General features: G+C 39.9%; 1 protein-coding gene across 2 annotated transcripts in view; it reads right to left on the bottom strand.

Annotated features, from left to right (window-relative positions):
- Nucleotides 1–27,055, bottom strand: part of TRIM29 (tripartite motif containing 29) — an 86,719-nt gene that overhangs the window by 8,689 nt on the left and 50,975 nt on the right. The window contains exons 5-7 of one of the 2 annotated variants that reach the window (XM_073566427.1): nt 19,734–19,826; nt 16,729–16,815; nt 11,694–11,777 (exon numbers count right to left, since the gene is read on the bottom strand). In XM_073566427.1, the coding sequence (XP_073422528.1) occupies nt 11,694–11,777; nt 16,729–16,815; nt 19,734–19,826 (264 nt within the window). The remainder of the gene's footprint in view (nt 1–11,693; nt 11,778–16,728; nt 16,816–19,733; nt 19,827–27,055) is intronic. The other variant, XM_073566428.1, reaches the window with a different exon arrangement.

Here is a 27,055-nt window from a genome sequence, read left to right as displayed (position 1 = left end):
CACAACGTCCCTTCATTGATATGTGCATCTCTCCATTTGTATATTTTTAATTCTTTGTTAATAAAAATATATCTTTTTATACCAATTGGTCCTCCTTCCTGATTTATTTATTTTTTCAGTGGGACATTGTGATTTATAGTTCGAAACACGCAAGGTTTGGCATATTTCCAGGAATAGCTTGTTTACATTTTTTCCTTTTGCTTTTTTAAAGAAATTTTTCAATAAACCGATTGTTTTTAATCACTTCCCCCAGATTTGCTGCTGGCCACGTCACTTACCCTTACCTGTCCTGCTCTGCTGCAAACACAGTCGCTTCTCCTTGCACTGCGGAGGGGATTTTTACTGCACAATCGGTGAGCTAGAAACCTTTTTTCTTTTCTGTGGCAGATATATCAATGTATCATTGGTGCAACCTGTGCAGTCGCACAGGGGCCCCAGAGGTCAGGGGGCCCATTTCCACATGCAAAGAGGGTGAAAATTTTCCATTATGATGAACTATAAAGGGCACATGTACTAGTCTTACACAGGGGCCCTTTTCGGTTTGTGCTCGCCGGTGGCTACACTGGAGTAACTTTCTTACACTGTCGCACAGCAGCTAAAAGATGCCCCAATTTCATTAATTCATGCATATGGCCCATCTGCCCCCAACAGACCCTCCTTCAAGACTGGTGTACAGAACACCGGTGTTAATAAATCGGAGCCATTGTTTATATATATACTGTATATGTATACAAGTGGGCACACATAGCGTGATTACTGTTCGGCCATATCCCGCTCTGACATCTGAAAACTATGCAGATTTATTAAAAATGGCCATCATGTGTGTCAATATCCTAGGAAGTATAAATCAATAAGTAATAAGATAAAGAAAAACTTAATAAAGAGGATTAGTTATTTGACTATAAGAGGAACCATGTAATTAACAGATTCCAATATTTACCACCACACTTCATATATATTGCTCTTCCTTATCTACAGTGAACTGGACTTAAATACTCAGAAGAAGCGCAGTGAGGATTAAAGGGAAAAGAAACCTTTTGAAAGAAGTTCCTCGCTGTTTTCTATACTTGTGTTCTCAGCAGTATTCCATAGTAACAGAGCAAAAAAATAATAAAATTCATATGACTGGATAAAAAGGGTATCAAAGTAAATTCTTTGCCAAATATGTATTTAAGCCTGCTGTAAAACGTTGAGCAACTGATCTTATATTTGTCAGGCTGGAGAATATAATTACTTGACTCTTATGAAATATTAACTGTGACTTTCGGCAGATACTCCTGACATTAGCTGGACGAGGATATTAAAAAACAGAATATATTTGCTACACTGGTTCCTTGGTACAAGAGCCTACAGTCACGGCCTGCTAGGGGTTTTCCACTACTCAGACAACCTCTTCTCAATTGTTCTATTCCCCTTATAGGTTATTGCTCTCACCTCCGGTGTTGGCACTGTTCTAGTGATAACAGCCCTGAAATCTGGAGGAAGTCAGAGAGCAGAGGAAGTTATTACTTCTTCAGATTTGTCAGAAGGAAGTGGCCGCTAATTAACTGCAGGGCTCCTGTGACATAAAACACCATGAGAGCCCTGGTTGACCAGGTGCCGATGTCACTAGGACAATGCTGGCACCGGAGATTAGTATAGGCTGTTTTATTTTATAATGAGGAACATAGCAACTGAGAAGGGGTGGTCCAAGCAGTGTACTAGTGAACATCCCCTTTAAGCCCACCATACCCATTAGATAAATCGGTCGATCATTCCCATGCACAGGAGCACTCTTCTGTTCTCTATGAGAAAGCTGCTGCCAGACAATATGGCAGTGTTATATTTCCAGGAAAACAAAAGTATTAGTAGTCCGAAATCATGCATGCCAAATTTTTATCTCCCCTGACAATCAGTTATCTGGGGTCTCCCATGCACATTAGACTGTTGTCTGAACCGGTCCATATCAGTGGGCTCAGCAAACATTAGTCTCATGTGTCTCACGCAGTGTGGGGTGCTTGCACGCACATCCCCTATGCAAAGCATCCCATTAGCTAAGCTTCCAGAAGAAGCAGTTATTCCATGGCAAAGAACTAACATCCATCTTCACACGGTACAACTCCCCACTTCTGCTTGCTGTCTCGTGCTGCAATATATTCTAATGGTGCAACTCTTCACTCTGCTTACTGTCTCATGTGCTGCAATATATTCTAATGGTACAACTCCCCACTGTGCTTGCTGTCTCATGTGCTGCAATATATTCTAATGGTACAACTCCCCACTCTGCTTGCTGTCTGTCATCATCTGCTGCTTCACCATGTTGCAACATATTTTAATGTACCTGCTAAATCTTTAGTAAAATTCATTTGTTGCATTGTATTTAATACTGACTGTTTTATATTAATGACTGGGATCACTCTAGATGTTATCTGGTGGAAGGTGCTATAGCATTTAGATGCAGCCAGGTCTAGTGTCTTTGATCATCTAATCACTCCCTGATGTGCTGGCTCCAGCTGCCTAGTTTTCCCAAACCAGTTCCCACAATCCCTTTCTCCTGACCCTTGTTGTGTGGCCTATATATTTAGTTGCATTCTAAGGGGTGCACGCAGTGTGGAGTGCTTGCACATGCATCCTCTCTGCAAAGCATCCCATTAGCTAAGCTTCCAGAAGAAGCAGTTATTCCATGTTAGTTAGTCAGGGCAGGAGTCAGGTCACCCACACTTTGTACTCCCTTTTACCCATGTGCTTTATTTCTATCTTTGTGTTCTCTTTCCTTTCATATTCACTGCCCCATCCCCCCTCCATCATGACTCATACACATCAGCCCCTGTCTCCTTCCCTCTCACATGTACAGCTCCCATGCACTTCTCACCTTCCTGAAAAACCTCAGCCCATCTTGCCCAAACACATCACAAAAAAACTTCTTACAATTCCAATAACTACTTGCTCTTTATCTTCCTACTCCTACCGATTTCAGGGGACATCTCCCCCAACCCTGGCCAACCATCCCTCAACCCCTACCCTACCTCACATCGAAACCTTACTAACCATATTAATATTATTTGCACTCCTTCATCTATTTCTTTTAATTGTGCCCACTGGAATCTGCGGTCTGTATGTAACAAGCTTCCTTTTCTGCACAACTACTTTCTGAAAAACTCTCTTAATCTGTTGGCCCTCACTGAAACCTGGATTCAGGATTCTGACACTGTCTCTCCTGCTGCCATCTCCCATGGTGGCTTACAATTCTCCCATTCACTGAAACCCACAAACAGACGGTGGTTGAGTCGGCGTACTCCTGTCCCCAGAATGCACCTTCCAGGTCATCCCCCTAGCTCCATCACTCTCATTCCCTTCTTTTGAGGTCCACACCATCAGGCTCTTCTGTCCCCTCTCCCTCAGAGTAGCAGTCATATACTGGCCCCCAGGCTCACCCACCCAATTCCTTGACCACTTCTCAGCCTGGCTGCTGCACTTCATGCCCTCAGAACTCCTAACCCTTATCCTGGGAGACTTCAACATTCCCATTAACAGACCCACTTCCACATCTGCATCCCAGCTTCTGTCACTAACCACTTCTCTCGGCCTCTCACAGCTCTCAACCTCCGAGACGCACAAAGACGGTAACACCCTTGACCTGATATTTGTCCGGCTCTGTTCAATCTCCTACCTAAATAGCTCACCGCTTCCCCTCTCTGACCACAACATTCTCTCCTTCATGCTCACAAATCCTTGCCCACCCCAGCTTACTTCTCCCTACCACATTTTCAGAAATCTACAAGCCATTAACCCTCATACACTTGCAGACTCCCTACACTCATCCTGTTCTGATCTGGCTGTACATCACTACAATGACACTCTTAGTAGCACCCTTGACCAAGTAGCTCCCCTCACCTGCAAAACCTCCAAGCACAGAGTAAAGCAACCCTGGCTCACATCGCAAACTCGACTTCTCCAGCGATGCTCTAGGAGTGCTGAACGCTTATGGAGGAAAACTCGCACACCAGAAGTCTTCATCCACTTTAAATTCATGTTAATAACCTATAATTCTGCCCTTCACTTTGCCAAACAGACCTACTTCACCACCCTGATCCCCTCACTATCCAATAACCCCAAGAAACTTTTTGACACCTTTCACTCTTTCCTCAGGCCAAAAGCACAAGCCCCTATCACAGACATTTGTGCTGATGACCTGGCCTCCCACTTTATAGATAAAATAGATAATATCCATCAGGAAATCCGCTCCCAGCCACCTAGTGCAGTGACTCCCATTCCTCCCTGCATTTCCCCTGGCTCACTCTCCACATTCAATCCCATCACAGAAGAAGTCACCCGGCTCCTCTCTTCTCGTTCGACTACATGCACTAATGACCCCTTTCCCTCACATCTCATCCAGTCTCTGAAGTTGTCACAACTCACCTAACTACAATCTTTAATCTCTCCCTCTCCTCAGGCATTTTCCCCTCCTCCTTCAAATACTCTATCATTACTCCATTATTAAAGAAAGCCGCTCTCGACCCATCCTGCACAAACAACTACAGACCAGTCTCCAATCTCCCCTTCATCTCTAAACTCTTGGAGCGTCTGGTTTTCTCCCGCCTTACCTGTTACCTCTCCACTCACTCCTCCTAGACCCATCACAGTCTGGTTTCCACCCCCTACATTCGACAAAAAACTGCACTCATCAAAGTGACCAACCACCTTCTAACAGCAAAATGTAACGGTGACCACTCTCTGCTCATTCTCCTAGACCTTTCTGCAGCTTTCGACATTGTTGACCACCATCTCCTACTCTCTAGGCTCCAGTCACTAGGCATTAAGGACACTGCTCTCTCCTGGTTCTCTTCCTATCTTTCTGACCACTCCTTCAGCATTTTGTTCGCTGGCTCCACTTCATCTTCTCTTCCTCTCGCTGTCGGGGTACATCAGGGCTCAGTCCTTTGCCCCGTTCTGTTCTCTCTAAACACGGCCCCAACTGGACAGACGATCAGCAGATTTGGTTTTCAGTACCACCTTTATGCTGATGACACACAACTATACACGTCATCCCCTGACCTTACCCCCGCAGTACTACAGAACACCAGTGACTGTCTCTCCGCACTATCCAACATCATGTCCACTCTCTATTTGAAACTCAACCTTTCCAAAACTGAACTTCTTCTACTCCCGCCGTCTACCAACCTCCCTAAATCTGATATTTCCCTCTCCATGGGTGGCACCATAATAACACCCTGGCAGTTGGCGTGCTGTCGGGGTGTTATGTTTGACATCAATCTCTCCTTCACCTCCCAAATACAATCTCTTGCCCGCTCTTGCCGCTTACACCTAATGAACATCTCTAGAATCCGCCCTTTTCTCACCATGGAAACAACAAAAACCCTCACTGTCGCCCTGATCCACTCCTGCCTGAACTACTGTAATGCTCTACTAATTGGCCTCCCCATCACTCAACTTTCCCCTCTCCAGTCCATCCATAATGCAGCAGCCAGGTTCATCCATCTGGCTAATCAGTACTCCAACGCGTCCGCTCTTCGCCAGTCATTACACTGGCTGCCCATTCATTATAGGATCCAATTCAAACTGCTTGCTCTCACCCACAAAGCCCACCACGGTTCAGCACCCCAGTACATCTCCTCCCTCATTTCTGTCTATTGGCCTAACTGACCGCTGCACTCTGCAAACGACTTTGACTAACCTCTGCACTAATCTGTACCTCCCACTCCCGACTCCAAGACTTATCCCACACTGCACCAATCCTCTGGAATGCTCTACCCCAAGAAATTAGGACTAGCCACAACTTGCACAGTTTTAGGTGCTCCCTCAAAACACATTTGTTCAGAGAAGCCTATCACGTTCCCTAATCAGTCATTTTATGTGTAAGTGTGCGTGTGTAGCCCATTCACTATCTCTATCTATCCCCCACTCCCGCGAGATGGCTGGACCATCAATGTAAATACATCACTGTAAATACACACCTGTACTTTGTATCTCCCCCACCTCATTGTAGATTGTAGGCTCTCACGAGCAGGGTCGTCTTATTTTGCTTTAATCACTGTATTATTGTTAAAGTTGTTACTTTTGACTGTTGTGTTTGAAACTGTTAAATTGTAAAGCGCTGCGGAATATGTTGGCACTATATAAGTAAAGATTGTTATTATTATTTTTATTATTATTATGTGCATGAGCATCTTTAAACTAGAGAAGCTGTCATAAAAGGGGTTGCAAATAATTACAACTCATCACCTATCCACAGGTGATACACGACTGATACCTGGGGGTTTATCCTTTCTAATCTAATGACAGCACTACGCAGACAACGGCAACATATATACCTTACAGGCTGCAAATAGATGTAGCATTATAGAGAAAATTGGCTTTGTGCTAAGCTCAAAATTGCTCTGAGGACTCTGGCCTGGAAGGATTTCCATCTAGCATCAGTAAACCGAGCCTAACACCTCCCCTTCAGCCTTAATTGAAGGTTCAACCCTTCTGACTGAAACTAAAATCTCATACATTCACCAAGCATTTGTGTCCCTGGCACGGGTCCTAAAGTCCTCTCATCAGCACTGTTATTAGAGTGATGAAACATTTGCTTTATTAGACAGTATGTTTTTCTCTTAATTGCAAGTAGATCACAGGGGTCAGAGTCCTGAGACCCCCCCCACACCACTTCGGGAAACTGGGAGATACAGCTCCTGGCTGGCAGATCGGATCGGAGTTCACATGCAGTAGAAGGCATAGGATTTTTTATCGAATTTGTGTTGGGTGCTTATTTCTCCTGAGCTTCGCATCTCTCCCACCGATCTACTAGCAATTAAGAAAATGAAAAATAAATAAAATAAGTAGATGTAAACCTTCTGCTAAACTCACTGACAAGCTGCAGTGTGCCGACGAACATCACACCCTCCCTTTATTCTCTCAAATTATAGACGACACATATTCTGGAACCCATATACATACATACACTGATCGAGTACCTGAGGGAATCGGAACTTCTCACAATTGTCCAGCACTAATAAGAAAATGTCTTGCAAAAGCAAGGATCAATTTCAGCAAACAGATCTCCAGAATTGGATACATTCAGAGATCAGCAGTAATCTTAAGAAAAACCGGGCACCCAGTGTTCAATTCCCCTGCAGGTAGCCATAGAGAGAATGAATAATTGCTGCTAGCCATTGAAACACGCAGGTTTTCTACTGTATGTAACGCATGGAAATGCTGGAGCCCCCACATTATTTATAACTCTTTATTGTTAGTCCCAAATAAGATGCCAAACTTTATTCACTCAGAATTTCTTAATGGGTACTTAAAAAATATTTAAATCACAAAACCAAGTGTAATTTAATTACAAAATAAAGTAATTTTACTGTATAATACTTATTACTGAGCAGACCCAAAGACATGAGCCGGAGCATGTGTTGGTATAAGTGCAATGCGTAGGTGCACGTTCACACTGTGCGATAAAATCAAAGGAAACAAATATCCTGTAGTAAGCAAATAAATAGTAATGGTATATATACTGTAAATAACATAGTGTACTTAACTGAGGTTATTTTGATGAAAAAAGAGTAGAAGCCATCCCATGGCGACAAGCTGTACCTAATCGGGATGGTCCAATTTCTAATATAAGACCTCTCCAGTGCCAGACTGGGGTGTCAATGGCCCACCAGTGTCAGTGGATTTGAAGGGGGTACAACTTTTCACCTGCATACAAATATTACACAACCTTCATTCACAAATTTACCTACACCTCTATATAATAATAAACTAGGTAGTTTGGTTAATGAATGATGAGATGCTGCTTTTTTTCTGTACAGAGTGAATAAAGTGAATTTTGCCAAATACTGCCCATACAGTGGGGTTGGGGGCCCAGATATGTACAGGGGCCCCCAACAAGGGGCCCCTTCATCAAGTGGTGATTTTAATCGCATTCAATCACATGTTTGGTTCCTATCGTCCTATAAATACAGGCTTTATCATGTTACTAGCCAGAGGTCAGTTCACACCAGGCAGTCAGTATAGGGACCCATTCAATCTGAGATCACCTTGACATTCGTGAATGGGCTTACATCTTTTGGCCAAATTTTGTGCTAAGTATCTCATATGTTTTTCTAGATTACAAAAGCCATTATGCTATTCACATTTCACTTATTTCATATTTGATGTGCCTTACAAAAGCCATTATGAAATGTATTACTAAAGCCATTTTGCTATTCGTATTTCACATATTTCATATTTGGTGTGCTACCATTTTCTAATTTAATATGTAAGTTACCTTTTGGTATGCACCTATTCAGACTAGTTCTAGATGTGCCATCAGTTTGTTCTATTACTTGTATACTAGTTTTCTGACTGAGCACTCCGCCCTTCATCAAGTGGTGATTTTAATCGCATTCAATCACGTTTGGTTCCTATCGTCCTATATATACAGGCTTTATCATGTTACTAGCCAGAGGTCAGTTCACACCAGGCAGTCAGTATAGGGACCCATTCAATCTGAGATCACCTTGACCTTGGTGAAAGGGCTCACATCTTTTGGCCAAATTTTGTGCTAAGTATCTCATATGTTTTTCTAGATTACAAAAGCCATTATGCTATTCATATTTCACTTATTTCATATTTGATATGCCTTACAAAAGCCATTATGAAATGTATTACTAAAACCATTTTGCTATTCGTATTTCACATATTTCATATTTGGTGTGCTACCATTTTCTAATTTAATATGTAGAGGGGCCCACCAGGGGATTCCCCTGTTAGCCTATGGGGCAGTCCAAGACTGGACCTCTCTATGTGTCAACAGACCCCAATATAGATGGGAGCAGAGCAGGACCTAGACCTGACTGTGGAAAGCTATATAGACCAAATGCTCAGATCAAAAAGGGGGATCCACACCCAGTATATATAAAAAACTAAAACAAATGTTGTTTTTTTCTTATGTTCTGCCTGTTAAATGGCCTCAGTGTAAACATACACCTACACATTGCACTTATACCAGCTTATGTTCCGGCTCATGTCTTTGGCTTTGCTTTCGTTTTAGTAATTTGTATAAAGAGCGCTACCTCCCCCTTTTTAGTCAGGTATTTTGTCTATATAGGTTTTCATGGTAAGGTATCTGAACAATTGGGCCTGGGTCCTGCTCTGTCCCATCTATATTGAGGTCTGCTGACACAGAGAGGTTTAATACTAAACACAGGACTGTCCCGATTGGGTACACCTTGTCATGGTGGGATGGCTTTTACCCTTTTTTTTTATCAAAATAGCATCAACAAAGTACTCTGTTATTTGCATGAACTGTTGCTTATTACTGAGCATAAATAAGAAGGCCAAGCTTTAAAATCATTGCAATACTTTTCATAAAAACCTATTTAAAAAAAAATACAAAAAATTGGCACTTGGACTCTGTGTTTCCGGGATTCTTCAATACGGTTTAACAAAATGCAAAGAAAAAAACACAACGCGTTTCGGCTGCGTCTTCCTTCCTCAGGTGTATAGCTCAATAAACATGCAGCATATTTATATCTTTTCCGGTGCTAGTAGTGAGTGGAGCTCCTTTGCAGAACAATTACTTTCAGAGGATCTGTCCTCATGTTTCCTTTTTTCTATACCTTTAATTTTGTTTTTTTTCTTTCTTATATCATATGTGTATATGTTTATAATGCAATCATAAAAATTTTCTCGGTGGGGTAGATATTCTGTCCAATAGGGAGAGCAAACAGGAGATGCTCTGCCAGTTGTGCGCAAACCAGCCATCCAGCAAAATTGTTATTCCATCCTATGTATGTGAAAAGCACAAAAACATCTATAATAAAATTCTCATTGTGAAAAATGCAAACTGATCAAAAACATCAACACTCACCAATGAGTTAAATTCAAAGAAATAACAATGGTCTGAAAAATTACTCCAACAAACTGCTTATTAAAAATCAAAATTGAAAGGTAGATAAAAAGGAAACAAACTCCTGGATAATGTTTTGGTATAAAGCAGGACAAAACAAATATATGAAGAATATATAAAAAATAGGCACTTAATGTATCAATCATCCTGTTTTTTATACAGAAAAAAATGAAAATTCACACATTTAAAAAAATAGAACAAAAAAAGACAATAACACCACCTATTCCTCATGCAAAAGAGATAGATTGCAGAAAATTTCCGTATGTACTAGTATTTTATGAAATCTAAGTCTTTCAACACTCAGAAAAAGACCTGGTTGTTTTTAGACGGAATTGAACCAAGGATTAGTACAAAATGAATGTTCCTTTTAATATGTTGTATGAGATTAATTCTATATATGTTGTTGCAAAAATGTTTATGACTACATTATATATACGCATATAATTTAAGAAAGAAGGAAAATAAGGAAAGGTATAAAACAAAGAAAAAGTGAGGACAGATGCTCTGAAAGTGATTGCTTTGCAAATGAGTTCCACTCACTACTAGCACCAGAAAAGTTATAAATACGCTGCATGTTTCATTATTGAGCTATACACCTGAGGAAGGCTGACCCAGCCAAAACGCGTTGTGATTTAACTTTGAATTATAATAAACCGTGTTGAAGAATTCCTAGAAACACAGAGTGGAGGAGCCAATGTCTTGAATTTTTTCTAAAAACCAATTTTGTTACATTGGAACCTTTTGAAGGACCCTCCACGGTTTATCAAGGGGGCAGCAGACCGTTACCAAGGATTTATACGGAATACCCATTATCCAAGAGTTGTGCCTGTATGCAAAACTTTATAGGATGAGCAAAATCTTTCATTTGCTTCCAATCATGACATACTACGCTTTGACAGTGCTCTCTTGTCTCCCTGTAATCTAGATTACACTCTGCAACAATTTCATAAAAACCTGACAGTTATAAAAAAAAAGAGTAAAAAAATTGATTACAATTCATGGACTGGAGAACAACAGTACATTTTATTGACACAAGAGACAACTTAGTGTTGTTAGATGTTAATCGTTAGTGCCGATTGTTAACTTGTTTCAGTATTTATAAATGTTAGTTTGAATAGTAACTCATTTGTATCATATTTTAGTGTAGATTTGCCAACATGATGCATTTTAGTAATGCAAAAATTTAAAATATCTCACATACTCCATGGATAAACGACAAATGTTAGATCAGTGGGGGTCTAACCATGGAACCTCCCGCAGATCTTTAACCACTTTAGCCATGCCTGTTGTCTGTCCATAATGCGGTAGCCCTGGTGAACGGTCACCGCTCCACTCACACTCCTCCTTGCAGCAATGGTGCCGCTAGATGAGACAGCGGTCTAGCTATCAATCCAGTGTACAGTAACCTGCGTGTATAAGCCTAGCTGTGCCTTGTGTCGAAATGCAGTTGTCTGCTAGTATAATGTAAAAATCAGTTGGCAGCTCTGTGCCATACAGGCTCATTGTGATGTGATGGTGGAAACAATTGTCTTGTCATGTATACATCTACAATAATAGATCACAATAAAACATTTCTCATAGCTGCTTTTCATAAATTGGTTAAATGATCGTTTTCTGTAGAAATATAGGATAATAGAACTAAGAACAGGAACAGAAAATATGGTAAGCAGTCGCCACTATAGCGGACAGTCTAAAAAGTAAAGCAATCAGCAAAGCGTCCCCCAATGATCACAAGAAGAGCCCACAGATTATTCCAGCCGTAACCTATGCAAAGATCAGATACAGGGATTACAGTTACCAAAGCTAGTAGGAATACCTTTCTGAGAAAAGGTGGTGGCTGAGTAGCTGGGAGTCTCCTCTTGGTTCGCAATGGGAGAATGGTCCCACATCCTGTAGGATCCTATAAGAAGAGGTGCTATCCTTTCAGAAATAGTCTATAGAAGATTACTAAGGCCTTATTTACTACGTCTGTAGGGTTTGTTTTGATTGCGGAACACACTGAGTTAAAAGTCACCTGTATATACAATGTGAATATAGCAACACCTTACTGTATTTCTTAATCATCATCGCCAGTATTTTGGCTTAACGCTGAAGATTTTTTTTTCTATGACTATGATACTGACATATAACCAAAGATTAGTACATACTACTATGCAATAAAAGCCAATTAACTGCATATATTATACAGAGGTTAGTACAAAGCAAATACACATGGCACCGCATCATGCGACAGACAGTGAAACAATGGACATTGTGAGACACATAGCGGTAACTTTCTGTTAACGGTTTCCAATTAAATATGTTAAGACATGAATTAATAAAACAATATTTCAATAATATTTTGTAATATTTGCAAGTTTTCCATGAACAGTTCTGCCGGGAACATTAGACTGTTTTATCATCTGATACATTTTTCGGAGCAACTGTAGTCTAGAATTTCGAAGTGACAATTCTATGCGGAAACTTCCCGAAGAGTATAGAGAGTGGTCGCACATTTTTTTTCTTGTGTTCATACTCCTAATTTTTAAATTGTGTTCTCACGGTATGCTCCAATATTCTGTGATCTTTGGGGTGTTGTATGAAGTAACATTGCAGGGATATTGATGGCTGATATTGGCCTATTTCGTGTTATATAGCCATTGGGCTTCAATTATCAATGAAAACGACCTTCTTGACCACAGCGAACATTCAGAGATCAGGTTTTATTTCTTTAGGGAAAACTATAGGAGTCTCCCAATAATAATCAGATCACCGATTGTCTCAACGCTAGGACTCCTGGAGATCAGCTGTTATCTATGGGGACTTGGTTTCTCTGATTTGTGAAATGTGGCTTTTGCCCCTAGTGTTGGTGTTTAATTTGGATGAACGCAGAATTATCGCCCAGAGTTTGGATATACAGGAATAGAAAGATAACAAGGTATTTGGATATCATCTATAAATTATGTCACTCTTCAAGAACTTCTAAAAAAAACGATTGGAGCAGCATATTGGTCTTAAAGGGAATCTGTCTGCAGGTTTTTACTATGCAATCTGAGGACAGCATGAAGTAGGGGTTAAATACATATTTCAGTGATGCATCACTTATAAGGCTGTGTGCTGTTGTTTACTTACAATGAAGATTTTATCCCTAGGACATTAACAGTGCTGTGACTAGCTGCCATGTGAGCACGGCTCTGACTCCACCCCGTCCTGTGATAAGCAGCTCACTGTCTATAGTCATTGGATATACAGAGCCTGTTGTGGAAGAGGAAAGATTTCTCAGCTCTGTTTCATGCTAAACTCTGATTGTGTAACAACTATTGTATCCAGTAAACTAAGTGATACATCACTGGATTCAGAGTCTCGATGCCTACATCAGGCTGCTCTCAGATGAGGTGGCAAAAATTTGCTCACAGATTCCCATTAAGGATTTTTTTTCTTAACGGATCTTTAAATCTTAAAGAAGATTTCTGTTTTTACAGTCAAGCACAGATTCTGCTTTAAAAAAAACCATGACTTTACTCAAGATCCTCAGGTCTAGCGCTGAGTCTCAAATGTTGCTCCCAGTCTCTATTTTTGTCTGCAGTGCTGAAGTCACATTGACAATGCTGCTGCCAGTCACTGAGCTTAGCTTCTCTGTCCAAGTAGAAGAGCCACTGATGTCACTGATTGACTGCAGTGCTGTTTACGTGACTTCAGTACTGCAGACAATAACAGACAGGAGCATTGGTGGACCAGGGGAGGGTGAGTAAAACTTTGTTAGTATGTTGTTTGTTTTCACACAAACTGTGCCTTTGGGTGGGGGTTTTCTGATAACAAGAAATCCTTTTAATAGTCACTGTACCATTGACATATGGTATTATGGTGCTCTGGGGTCTTCCTAATATAGAAATTGCATGTAGCTGTACATTTAACATCTGTAATAGTATTGGAGTGTTTTTTCTTGTACACCTATCATCAAAAGTAGTCCCGTAACCCACTTACAAGGCTTTCCTGCTGTGTTAGGCTTCAATACATTTAAACTAGGCTTCTCATAAAGGTGAGAGATAAACAGTTTATATAAGCCTCCTTCAAAAATTGCTTACCATCAGACTACAAGAAGTCATTGTTGGTGTCTGAGATTAAAGGCTGCTTTGAAAGCATTTACCGTAGCTTGTGTTTTCCTTAAGCTTTCCACAAAGGGACAAGTTAACAGTAACTGCAGTCCTTCCTTCAAAGTTGTCCAGCAACCAACATACAAAACATTAGTCTCATTGTTTCTAGGCCTGAAGCATAAAGCTGCTATAATTTTTACCTTAAGAGAAAAGTTGCATACTTATAGTCTCCACTAACATTATTAAACACTGAAAAGTTCAAAATCCACAAGACAGGTTGATTTTCTTACTGATCTATTTCTATGGGGTGTGGATGAGATTTGTTAAAACTGTACCTACAGTACTTTACTGCTAATGTAATGCACTGCAAAACTTGGATAGCAAATCCTCAGTGTATGTTCAAAGGGTATGTTTCTGCATAGAGTGTGTTCCGATGATAATCAATGCCTTTACAGTAACCTCCAGTCAGTCAGAAGTTGTGGTCACAAGATGGCCACGTTGGACCGAAGTGGTGCCAGGGACAGCTGAAGGCCAGGGCTGGTAATTATATTACTAGGGTCAGAGAACTGAGATTAGTGGTACAACTCCTGCACTGACATTAGAAAAAATAAACCACTGGAGGGGTGCTTTAAACCTATCCTCAAAATTTTATTCTGATGACAGCTCTACTCCTCTTTAGCATCCTCTTAAGCAGTTTCATCAGGTCCTCACCTCAAATAGCTTTCAATGAACTTGTGTGCCTCGGCAAGAGTTCCTTTGTAGAATCATCTACCTTCAAAATTTGTTTCCGACCTTCAATTGTGTTTTGCAGAGGCTGTTACAGTACACAGCTCTATACAGTATGGAGACAGATTCCATAACTGATCTAGGCCAGAATATGGAAATAAGTACTCAACTAAGAGAAATGACAGTTCATCATTAGCTTAAGACAGGAAGGTTAGTTTAATCTGGAATATTGGTTGAATCTTAAAGATGAAACGGTCTCTCAAGAGAAACACCCCAGGAAAAGAAGACCCAGAATAACCTGTGCTGCAGAGGATAGGTTCATCAGAGTTAATTACCTCGGAAACTGGAAACTGACAGCACCTTACAAAAAGCCCTCATAAATCATGCATAGTCATCAAGTAGCAGACACATCTCAACATCAACTGTTCAAAGGAGCTAATAAGCACACCTTTATGGTCGATTTGCTGCAAAGAAGTCACTACTGAATACCACAAACAAGAAGTGGAGACTTGTTTAGGCCAAGGAGCAGAAGGACAGGACATAAGATCTGTGGAAATCTGTACTGTGATCTGATGAGTGAAAATTTTAGTTTTTGATACCAACCTCCATGTCTCTGTAAAAGGAAAAAAGTTGAGCGGATGGTTCCTACTTGTCTAATGCCCACTATGAAGCTTTGAGGGACAGGAGTGAAGGTGTGAGATGTTTTGTTGGTGACACAATTACTGGTTCACTATAAAATAAAGGCACACTTAAAAGTATAGCTACCACAGTATTCTTGAAAAACAACAACATGCCGTCTCCGCTTTTCACTTCGTGGAACCATCATTTGTGTTGCAGCTAGGACAATGATGCAAAACACATCTTCAGGCCATGCAAAGGTTAATTGACCAAGAAAGAGAGGGATGGAGGCTTTATCAGATGGCATGGCCATCACAATTCCCCAATCCCAACCCAATTGAGGTAATTTGTGATTAATTGGTCTGCAAAGTAAAGGTAAAGCAGACAAAAATGTTAAGCTCCTCTGTGAACTCCTCCAAGACTGTTAGAAGCCATTCCAGGTCATACCTGATAAAGATGCTAAGGGAATGCCAAGAGCGTATAAATCTGTCATTAGAGTAAAAGTGGGTACTTTGAGGAATCTAAATGTTAAGCACATATTCCCATATATTTCACACATATTTCTTTACCTCTTGTTTCCATATGTGGTTTTGCTGCATTTGGCTTGAATCTATAATTTGCACATTCCAATAAGAACAAGGAAAATCAATGCATGAACAGGTGAGTCCAAACTTTTGACTGCTGCATGTATGGGAGCATGCCCAATAGATAATGTGACAATTTATCTTAAAAGTGACCTTCCCAGTCATCTGATTGTAGATTGTTTTTGCTGCATGTACATGGATTTCTACAATCTTATTCACATTTAAAGAACTGATTTTTAGCTTTCGCTGGCTCTTAATAAAAAGAAATCAGAATAGAATACAATGAAAACAAATGAAAATAATTAAAGGATGTGGATATGGATACTTTTGACATATTAATTTTTACATAAATGAGTTAGCTAAGCTAGTAAAATTGCACTAAGTTTAAGTAGACATTCTTCATTCCTTCATTCATTTTCAGCATCCAGAGGTATGCAGTTCAAAGTTTGATCCATGCTTCAGATTTTCCTATTGTGGGAGTTTCTCTCCCAGTAATATAGGTTAGATGTGAACTTTGTGTGAATCCAGGATTCTGCTTTTTTATGCAATGATGCATCAGCACAGCTTTTATCCTGCACCTGTTTTTCTTTTTCATGTATGTTATCAATTTTCTTTGCATTCCCTATTTTCTCATCATTCCCTGAGACTATAGATGCTTTATCACACCTCTACTCTATGGACATCTGTGTTGCCTTCTCCACTCTCCACTTTGTGGAGATCTGTGTATAACCCCCCTTCCTACTACTTGCTGTTTACAATGTTTGGTTTTATGAGACAAGATATTTTGTATACATAAAAAACACAAACATGTGTAATGCCTTTTAACATTCTTTCTAATGAGACTTTGTACCTTTGTTTCCATAGATGCTGTTTAAGCCTGAAGCAGCACTGTCAGTTAGAGACCGCACAGTAGATGGCTGGTATGACTGTCGACCACCTAAAGAAGAAAAGAAAGAGTCTGTTCTCACTGTGTGATAAAAATATTGTATAAAGCATATTTCTTTCTTACAATAATTATTTGAATACATTTATTACTATATATTGTAACTCAATAAAAAATGAAATCATAATATTAGTTAGGTGTTAAACTGTAGTCTCATTGGGAAAATGAAGAGTGGAAGATTTCAGGTTTGCTTGCTTGTTTGTTTTATAGAAAGACATGGAATATTATGAAACACACTGTATGGTGTCATGTGGTAGCCCTGTGGATTTGTAGACATTCTATGTGCTGTAGTAAGGCCAAACAGAAACATTTGATGGTCAATTCCCATTGGCAGGGGTAAGGTCTTCATAGCACAATGAACTTTACTTTCCCACCTCAAGTTCAAGTTTGCCTCTCAGCTACTGCCTCATCTCTGCTGATAGGCTACAGTGGTGACATCAGGTTGACAGCACTGCAGCCAATCACTGACTTTAGTTGCTCTGACGCCAAGGAACAGAGACCAGAGCAGCAGCAGAAACACAGTGGTGGACCTCAGGAAGGTTGGTAAAGCAAACTGAGCTTATGTGCAACAATGTTTGTTGAAAAGAGATGACCTCTTTAAATTTTGAGTTCTAACACATTAAAGTGGTTGTTCACTACTCGGACAACCACTTTTCAATCATCATCTCTTCTCCCCAGCAAAATAACAACAGTTATACCCACTTCCAGAAGCGGCACCATTCCAGCGGTGTCGACACTGACTCTGTCAACATTGTTATGTTGCGCGATCTGCGCACCTATTCACCTCACTCTTCCCGCCTTCGGGAATGTCAGCCCTATGTCGGCTCGCTCACTTACTCTTGATGTACTACATCCAAAGGCAGGAAGAGAGAAGCCAGTGGTGATTGGAAGCAGGGATCACGTGACATAAAAATGTGATGCGATCCCCGGGAGACTGAGTGCTGAAACCGCTGGAACGGTGTGTCACTACCGGAAGTAAGTGTAAGTGTTCTTACTTTAATGGGAAAACATGCTGATTGAGAAGGGTTGTCTGAGTAGTGGACAACCAATTTAATACCTGACCTGGTAACACTAAATGAAATGTTTTTGGAAGTCTCTGGTCACCTTCAGACTAGCATATTAATACTCGATGTGCTATCCCTGTGCACAACAGACCACACACCAAACAATGTTGGTCAATGTGCAATCATATGGGTGGATTTCTGAGTAGAAAAGTGACACCATGCATTATTCTTATCCCTTTTACGGATTAGAACAGTGCATCTAATGGCAGGTGGCACCTTTATTCCACATCTGAGATGCACACAATGCCAGTCACATGTCCAATTTACGGACGTGACAGTCCCCAAAATTTCAACTTTCACCTTAATTTAACCTAGGAATATGCACAGTTAAAATTTGATTCAGATTACACATTGATATAGCTGGATATTGAAACTGCAGCATCTGTAAGCCATTACTTCATTGATCAATAGTTTTCCCCAGACCCTACAATTTTTCAAGTTCATCAGAACACTGGGTCTTGCAAGGTTTTTTTTCCCATAAAACAATATAGGTAATTAATTAGTGAAACCACAATGTTTGTGTTTTGCCCACTCAGGCCCTTCATTCTGCCTTAGTCATTACATTTACTTTACTTTCAGCTGTAATGTTATTTTTTTATGAAATGTAGCATCACCTTGTTTAGAGCTTTGCCGCTAATAACCTGAGCTGAACTGATTGAAAGCTCCTTCCAAAAAAATACTTGATCAGGGGATCTAATTATTTTGCCAGTACCTATCAGAGAATTACAACTATATAATTTAAACATAGTAATGAGATTAATTACACATTCATCTAAGGAATTAGAATGTGAGTAAAAAGTCATTTTCAAGAATAAGTTTAAAAATTTTAAAATCACATCAGTTACGTACACTGAACATAAGTATATGAGTGAATGGCATTACATTGAACATATTTTTCATTCCATTTTTTTGTACACCTATTTAAAGGGATTTTTCAGTAACCACAATTTTTATTTTGGGTCTCATTTTCTCTGATCAGCTATCTTCCTTCTGGGCATTTATCTCATGGACCTTAAGGTGTTGTCCAAGACTTTAAAATTGATGTCCTTTCCACCCTCGCCAATCATGTATTCCCGCTGTCGGCGGCAGATGGAATTGCTCAGAGCTTCATGACTGTATAGTGACTGCGTCCAGGTACTGCCAATCTGCCACATATTCAAGTCAATATGGGGTAGATATGCCTTACTCCGCCATGGCCACTATTTCATTCAGTACTCAGGACCTCTTCTCTTCACAGTTGCATACCGATAGCTTCACTCTAGACAAGGGCTTCCATCTGCAATTAGGCATCTGAGGTCTCTGCGCATCATAGCGTCATGATGTCATGATGCTCCAAGACCTCCGAGGCTTGGTTGTGGCCAAAAGTCATGCTATAGAGTGAAGGCACCAGGCTTCAAATGTCACGATGTATCATAATGTGATCTCTAAAGCCTGGTCATGGCCCAAAGCCCTGTTCTAGATTGAGGACACAGGTGCACATATGCAGAGAGAAGAGGCCCAGAGGAGGACAGGACAGGTGGGTAGTGGGCACCAAAGGCTGAGTGGATGTCAGGACAAGAGAGCAGTAAGGTGAGTAATGGAAATGTTTAAACATTTTTTACATCTTACATTTATTATACTCTGTGGTCTGTAGAGAACCCAGAGTATGATAAGGAACATTTAATTAGTGCAGAATAACTTTCCTTCAAATCGAATTTCTCAGTATAATCTGCAGGATTTGGCAAGTTCGAATCCCGCCAGATCCACTCATTTCTAGTTGACAACATGAATATTTAACTGGAAAATTTAACAGTAGCAATACAGAAGCATAAGTAAAAATCACATAGTGAAAATAAAGCAAAATGTTACCTTTCACGCTAAACAGGGAGCCAAACCTTCCAAATGAGTCGTTTGGTTGAGTCCAGTCAGTTGCAAGGTCTTTCATCATGTATCTATTCTCCACTATAAGAAGAGTACAGCAGATTACATCACAGTCGAAAGAAAACCTGAAAGATGATCAGAACTAAACTCTGTAACATCTTTTTTGAAGGCTCTTTCCACCTTTGCAAACTTTTTTTTTGTATTCTCTCAATGCGTGTAACATGAAATGTAAAAATGCCAATCGTTTTTCTCTTTACAGCTCCTATAAAAGCTATGCATCTCCATGTTAGCAAACATTATTCTGATGCTGTATCCATATTTCCTGTGGCAATACTGGTGAATCTACCATATCTACCTTAGCCCAGAAGGGGACAATTACAAGAACGTGTGAGACTGCAAGACTGTAATATTATACGACACAAAAGTTATTTTCAAAATGAAAATCTGTGATATATACATGGAATTTGCAGTTGATTTTCCACAAATTTGAATTGAATTTTGAAGCATAATGTGTAAAAGAAATTCCACCTTGTGTGAATGTAGCCGTACTTTCATTTTGGATTAAGAGGTCCTAGTTCTCTCTCTTCTGAAACTTACAACTTTGTTACATACTATAATGGCCCTACTGACAGGCCATTATTATTGTTATTATTATTTTTACCATTTATATAGCGCCATTAATTCCACAGCGCTTTAGGGACATCATCGCTGTCCCCGATTGGGCTCACAATCTAAATTCCCTATCAGTATGATTTTGGAATGTGGGAAAAAAAACGGAAAACCGGGAGGAAACCCCCGCAAACACGGGGAGAACATACAAACTCCTTGCAGATGTTGTCCTTGGTGGGAATTGAACCCAGTAGCCTAGCGCTGCAAGGCTGCAGTGCTAACCACTGAGCCACCGTGCCACCCGTGTGGCCACTATGGAGCCCATGAGCTAGGAGTACCTCGTGTCGAGAGTCATCATACCCCACATTTGTCCAGCCTACCTTTACAATTTCAGTGCAGTTCCCTTCTGAATCATTCAGTCTGTGGAACTTATACTCAGTAGGCGTGATGATGCCGCTAAATCATGGCTGCTGCTCTCAGCCTTAGTGCACAGTGCACATACTGAAACAGAATGCCAGGTAAATAATCTTTATTCCATCACACTATGTGGGGGATATTGGCAATATGATGCTGTATGGGGCACATGATACCATGTAAGGGGTAGCTATATGGGCCATCAAACTGTATGAGGGCTGTGAGGGCCATCATACTGTCTATAGGATGCTGTGGATAATCATACTGTGTGTTGGTCTGTGGGGGCCATCATATTGTGCTGGGATCTGTGAGGGCCATCATACTGTACTGGGGTCTGCAGGGGACATCATACTGTGCTTCAGTCTGGGGATGGTGATCATACTGTGCTGTGGACTGTGTGGGCTTTCATAGTGTGCTGTGGTTTATAGGGGCCATCATTATGTGCTTTGGTCTGTGGGGACATTCTTACTGTGCAGGCATCTTTGGAGGAATTATACTGTGTGCTGGTCTGTGGGGTCCATCATACTGTTGGAGGGCTGTGGTGGCCATAATACAGTGTGGGGGATTGTAAGAGGCATCATACTGTGTATGGGGGAACTATGGGGGGACTTTTCACCTTTTGTCTCACCCACATTTCTTGATTCTAACCATGCAAAAGAGGCCCTCCATGCTCTTTGTAATTGTTGAATTATGTATTGCTGTGTAATGTCTGATATTGTCTGTACATGTACCTACTGAACGTCATCACCTCCCGCCTCAATTACTGCAATATCCTCTATCACCTCCCAGCTAATACTCTCGCACTTCTCCAGTCCGTCCTTTACTCTGCTGCTCAATTAATTCACATTTCTCCTCAATACTCTTCTTCTACCCTTAACAATTCCCTTCATTGGCTTCCATTTCCCCAACGAATTCAGTTCAAAATACTAACACTGACCTACAAGGCCATCCATAATCTGTTACCTCCATATATATCTTCAAACTAATATGTCTCCCCACATATATTCACTATTTTTCCGAAGACCTCCTTCTCTCATGCACACTAGTACGTTCCTCACCCAATCGCCTCCAAGACTTCTCCAAAGTATCTCCCATCCTCTGGAATTCTGTGGCCCAATTCGTCAGATTATCCACCACATTCGTAACTTTCAGATGGAACCTGAAAATCCATCTTTTCAAGAAAACTTACAGCCTGTAATCACCTCGCTGTCACCTCATCACCACTGGAGCTGCCGCAACCCCCTAACCTCAGTGCCCGTGGAACTGCTCCTTCCCCATCATCCTGTAGACTGTAAGTCTGTAAGGGCAGGGCCCTCTTCCTTCTGTAGCAGTCTCTCATTGTTAGTTTGTTCATTGTAATTTATATTTGCATTTTGTATCTAACCACCTTTTACATGTACAGCACCATGGTGCTCTAAAAATTAATAATTGTAAAATTCCAAAGCATGCTACACACATATCATGAGATTGTTATACATTGCCATCCATTATTTCATATATTTATTTATATATATGCATTTCAGATGTCAGCAGTGTATACATGTCTATATATATATATATATATATTTCTATACAGTATATATATTTAATTTTTTTTTCGCTGCTTACATCTGAATTTTCCCATTGTATTCCTATTGCTCTCTGGTCTGCTGTTCTGCTGTTCTCGTGGATAATATATAACATTATTATTTATATATGTTCTCCTTCTGCCCTTGCTCATTATGAATTACAATGTATCTGTTTAAATGAAAAGTAACTAAAAAATGGATAAGCATGTAGGTTCCTATTCGTCAATATACTGCATTTTTTTTTTTTTAATTTTTCATCCTGTATCACTATTGAGTGATTTATTTACTCATTTTAACATTGCAGGATATAATCTTTCACACATATATATATTCACAAAGGCACCCGAGATGGGTGAACCCAAATGAAATTCAAGTCTCAAGACTCAAGGCTTTCTTCCTCATCCATTACTTACACCTCCCTTCTCGGTAGAGATCCATATAAACCCTACAAATGTCTTTTTACATATAGTATCTACTTTTGCCTCTGCATTTTAGAAGTGACAGCTGTAACTGTTTATGTCATGGAACCAGGAATACAAGCATTGAGGGGTGGAGCGCGCATAAAATATTTAAATCTTTCATTCAAGCTAGCAAAGCGTGCATGCAATATTGACTACGGAAGAGAATATTGGATGCAGGCAGATTTCCAATGCATTTATTTGAAGCCTCGAATATGATCTAAATCTCAACATCATCTTTAATTGGTGGCGAAAAAATCTGTACACTTTGCTCAATTTAATGGGAAGCTGCCTGCAGATCATCATGATCTTACTGCTTGGGATATCATTTAACGTTCCTAATATCTATGGTAGGAAATGCCTCATGTACTGTGATCAAAGGGGTGCTGTCATTACAGCTGACCCTATTATGGCATTGTGCTACAAGTGTGGCAATGAGATCAATGCTACTATGCTTGGATGCCATTCCTTGTGTTCACACCGTGCCACTGCGTGATTATTCCCGTGAACATGAACACTAATGCTCACACGAAACACATATTGATCTTTGCTACTGTGAATACATACATGCTGCTATTGATGATTGCAGTGTCAGAACACCCTCACTCCACACACATGGGGGGAAATTAATCAAAAATTTTTGTACGTATTTTATTTGCATTTACTAACACCCCTTTTTTCACAAAAATGTGCAACTTTTATTTAACGCTTCTTTTTCCAATTCGATAAATTATCATGATCTGGGCATGGTTATCTATGTAACTTAAGTTTAAGATAAATGAATGAGTTGAAATTTTTTAAAAAATGTTACAGTGGGTACATAAAGTATTCAGACCACTTTAAATTTTTCACTCTTTGTTTCATTGCAGCCATTTGGTAAATTCAAAAAAGTTCTTTTTATTCTCGTTAATGTACACTCTGCACACCATCTTGATGGAAAAAAACAGAAATGTAGAAATGTTTGCAAATTTATTAAAAAAGAAAAACTGAAATATCACATGGTCACAAATATTCAGACCCTTTGCTCAGAAGTCACATGCTGTCCATTTCCTTGTGATCCTCCTTGAGATGATTCTACTCCTTCATTGGAGTCCAGCTGTGTATAATTAAACTGATAGGACTTGATTTGTAAAGGCACACACATGTCTATATAAAACCTCAGAGCTCACAGTGCATGTCAGACAAAATGAGAATCATGAGGTCAAAGGAACTGGCCAAGGAGCTCAGAGACAGAATTGTGGCATGGCACAGATCTGAGCAAGGTTACCAAAGAATTTCTGCAGTACTCAAGGTTCCTAAGAGCACAGTGGCCTCCATAATTGTTAAATTGAAGATGTTTGGGACCACCAGAAGTCTTTCTAGACCTGGCCGTCCAGCCAAACTGAGCAATCATGGGAAAAGAGCCTTGGTGAGAGAGATAAAGAAGAACCCCAAGAACACTGTGGATTAACTCCACAGATGCAGTAGGGAGATGAATGAAAGTTCCATAAAGTCAATTATCACTGCAGCCCTCCATCACTCAGGCCTTTATGGCAGAGTGGCCAAAGGGAAGCCTCTCAGTGCCAGACATATAAAAGCCCACATAGAGTTTGCTAAAAAACACATGAAGGACTCCCAGACTATGAGAAATAAGATTCTCTGGTCTGAAGAGACAAAGATAGAAATTTTTGGTGATAATTCTAAGCAGAATGTACGGAGAAAACCAGACACTGCTCATCACCTGCCCAATGCAATCCCAACAGTGAAACATGGTGGCACCATCTTGCTATGGATGTGTTTTTCAGTCCTTTGACCTCATGATTCTCATTTGGTCTGACATGCACTGTGAGCTCTGAGGTCTTATATAGACAGGTGTTTGCCTTTACAAATCAAGTCCTATCAGTTTAATTATACACAGCTGGACTCCAGTGAAGGAGTAGAACCATCTCAAGGAGGATCACAAAGGAAATGGACAGCATGTGACTTAAATATGAGTGTCTGAGCAAAGGGTCTGAATACTTATGACCATGTGATATTTCAGTTTTCTTTTTTAATAAATTTGCAAACATTTCTACATTTCTGTTTTTTTCCCATCAAGATGGGGTACAGAGTACATTAATGAGAAAAAAAATTAACTTTTTTGAATTTACCAAATTGGGGAAATTATTCCCCATTGACTTGCATTGGGGTCGGGTTTCGGACGAAGCTCCGACTTTTTTTGCCCTAGTCGGACCAGTTTCATCTGAAACAAATTTTGTTTCATGAAACCCGATCCGACCAAAGTCGCTCAACTCTAGTTGCAATGAGTCAAAAATTTAAAGGGGTCAGAATACTTTCCGTACCCACTGTACATTAAGGATTCACTCACCCGTCCATATAAATTCGACTAGTGCAATCTGATAAAAAACGGATTGCTCTTGGACCAATGTTAAAGTGAGGCAGTACAGACCTGCATATTTTTTTCTCAGCTGTATTGAGCATGCTGTGATTTCACTCCGAAATCGGACATTGCGAGAAAAGAAATTGCATGCCTTATGGACCATCAGTATGGCATCCGATTTTTCCAGATACATTACAATGCTTGAACATAGGGAACTGTATATGGTCTAGTAAAAGATTAAGGTTTCACTCACATTGACATGTAAAAAATCAGTCCCATTCTCTTACAAGAGAATGGGACAATTTTCTCTCTCTTGTCATCCATGTGTTGTCCTTATACAATCCGTGTTTTATTCAGCGGTTATTAATCATTTACAGTTTCCTTTGCTTCAGAATTTTAATGTATCTGTAAAAATCTGATGCTATACCAATTGGGCGTATGGCATGCGATTTTGTTTCTCGCACTGATTTTGGAGTGAAATCGCAGCATGCTGCAATTTTTTTCACAAGCCAAGCACAGCTGAGAAAAAATATGCAGATCTGGTTTGTCTAATAGCAGGGCACCAGGCAAACATTTTATTTATTTTTAGTATTTTATATTTAATAGCTTGTTCTACCTCTAAATAGTTAAAGGGGTTTCCCCACGAATAAAGTTTGTTTCAGTCAATTTATTTTGGAATAATAATAAGTTTCAGAAATAGATGTGGTAAAAAAAATGTTCATTTGCTGAGATAATCTTATAAATGTGACCCTGCTGTGTTCTGGGTGATGGCTGTGTCTTACCATAAAAATCCAATTGATGGTCAGCACATGACACAGCTTTGGGCCAGGGGAAAAAGCATAAATTAGTTATAATAAGTGAGTATACAGACAAAACAGCAGGGACTCACAGCTTTGTTTCCTTACCTGAAGTAACACATTTCCCTGCGTGTTTTATCACAGGAATGAGTATTTCTGCCATGTCTCAAGTCCTCTGAGTTCATCATAAATCAAGTCAGTGAGGTAGGAGCTGCTCAGCTTGTATGTTACTCAGATGGCTGCAGGCATGGCAGAAACCCTCACTTTTTACATTAAGCTGGGAAATGTGTTACCTTTGAAAGCAGCAACTGTGAGCCCCTGCTGTTTCATCTGTATACTCAATTATCGTAAAGACATCAGACATTCTATAATGTAATATTTGTGAGATCCAGAAGTAGATCCAAAGGAAAGGGAAAATTGAAAAGAAAAGACCTGTTTTGAGCTAGAAAATATCAGAAATTTCAAAATTGCATTGTGTGAACATGGTCTAGGCATCTTTTAAAAAAATATATAAGTATTTAAAAGACTATTCATCAAGGACATCCAATTTTTGAACTTTTTAAAACTTACTAAACTAATTTTACCCTAAACCACCTTGATTGTCTGAGTTAATGACCCTTATTTTTCAAAAATAATATTATTACTAGTACAAAACCCACTTCATTTCCAGCCTGTATGAAGAAGAAACGTGAATAGTACAATTATATTACTCGAAAAGTTTCTGTGCTCATCAACATGAACTTAGAAAAGCAATTAAGCGCCTCTGCATGGCACCTATTTTCTGCACAACATCCAGGGAAATAAAGCATAGCAGATTATTATGGCTAGTCATCGTAGAGAGGAAATATTTCTACCACATAGAATAATTAAATCAGCTAGGATTCACCGGATAGATTTATTTATAGGTGAGTTGGCAGCTATAATTGAATTGTTCTTGAAGTACTTTTGGCATCTTTATTAATTTATTATGTAGCATAAAGGGGTTTAAGGTCCGAGAAGTTCCATAGAATTACAAAATATGGTATATGGACTTCGGTAGTGGAGGTTGGCAATGATTCTTGGCTGAATTACTAAGGCACCTCATTCATGAGTGGTCATAAAAGCA

The sequence above is a fragment of the Dendrobates tinctorius genome, unplaced genomic scaffold (genome assembly GCF_039654945.1).
Source record: "Dendrobates tinctorius isolate UK_male_01 unplaced genomic scaffold, ASM3965494v1 ptg000018l, whole genome shotgun sequence".
NCBI lineage: Eukaryota > Metazoa > Chordata > Amphibia > Anura > Dendrobatidae > Dendrobates > Dendrobates tinctorius.
The sequence above is the reverse complement of the archived record's forward strand: the minus strand, read 5'-3'. Positions and strand labels throughout refer to the sequence as shown.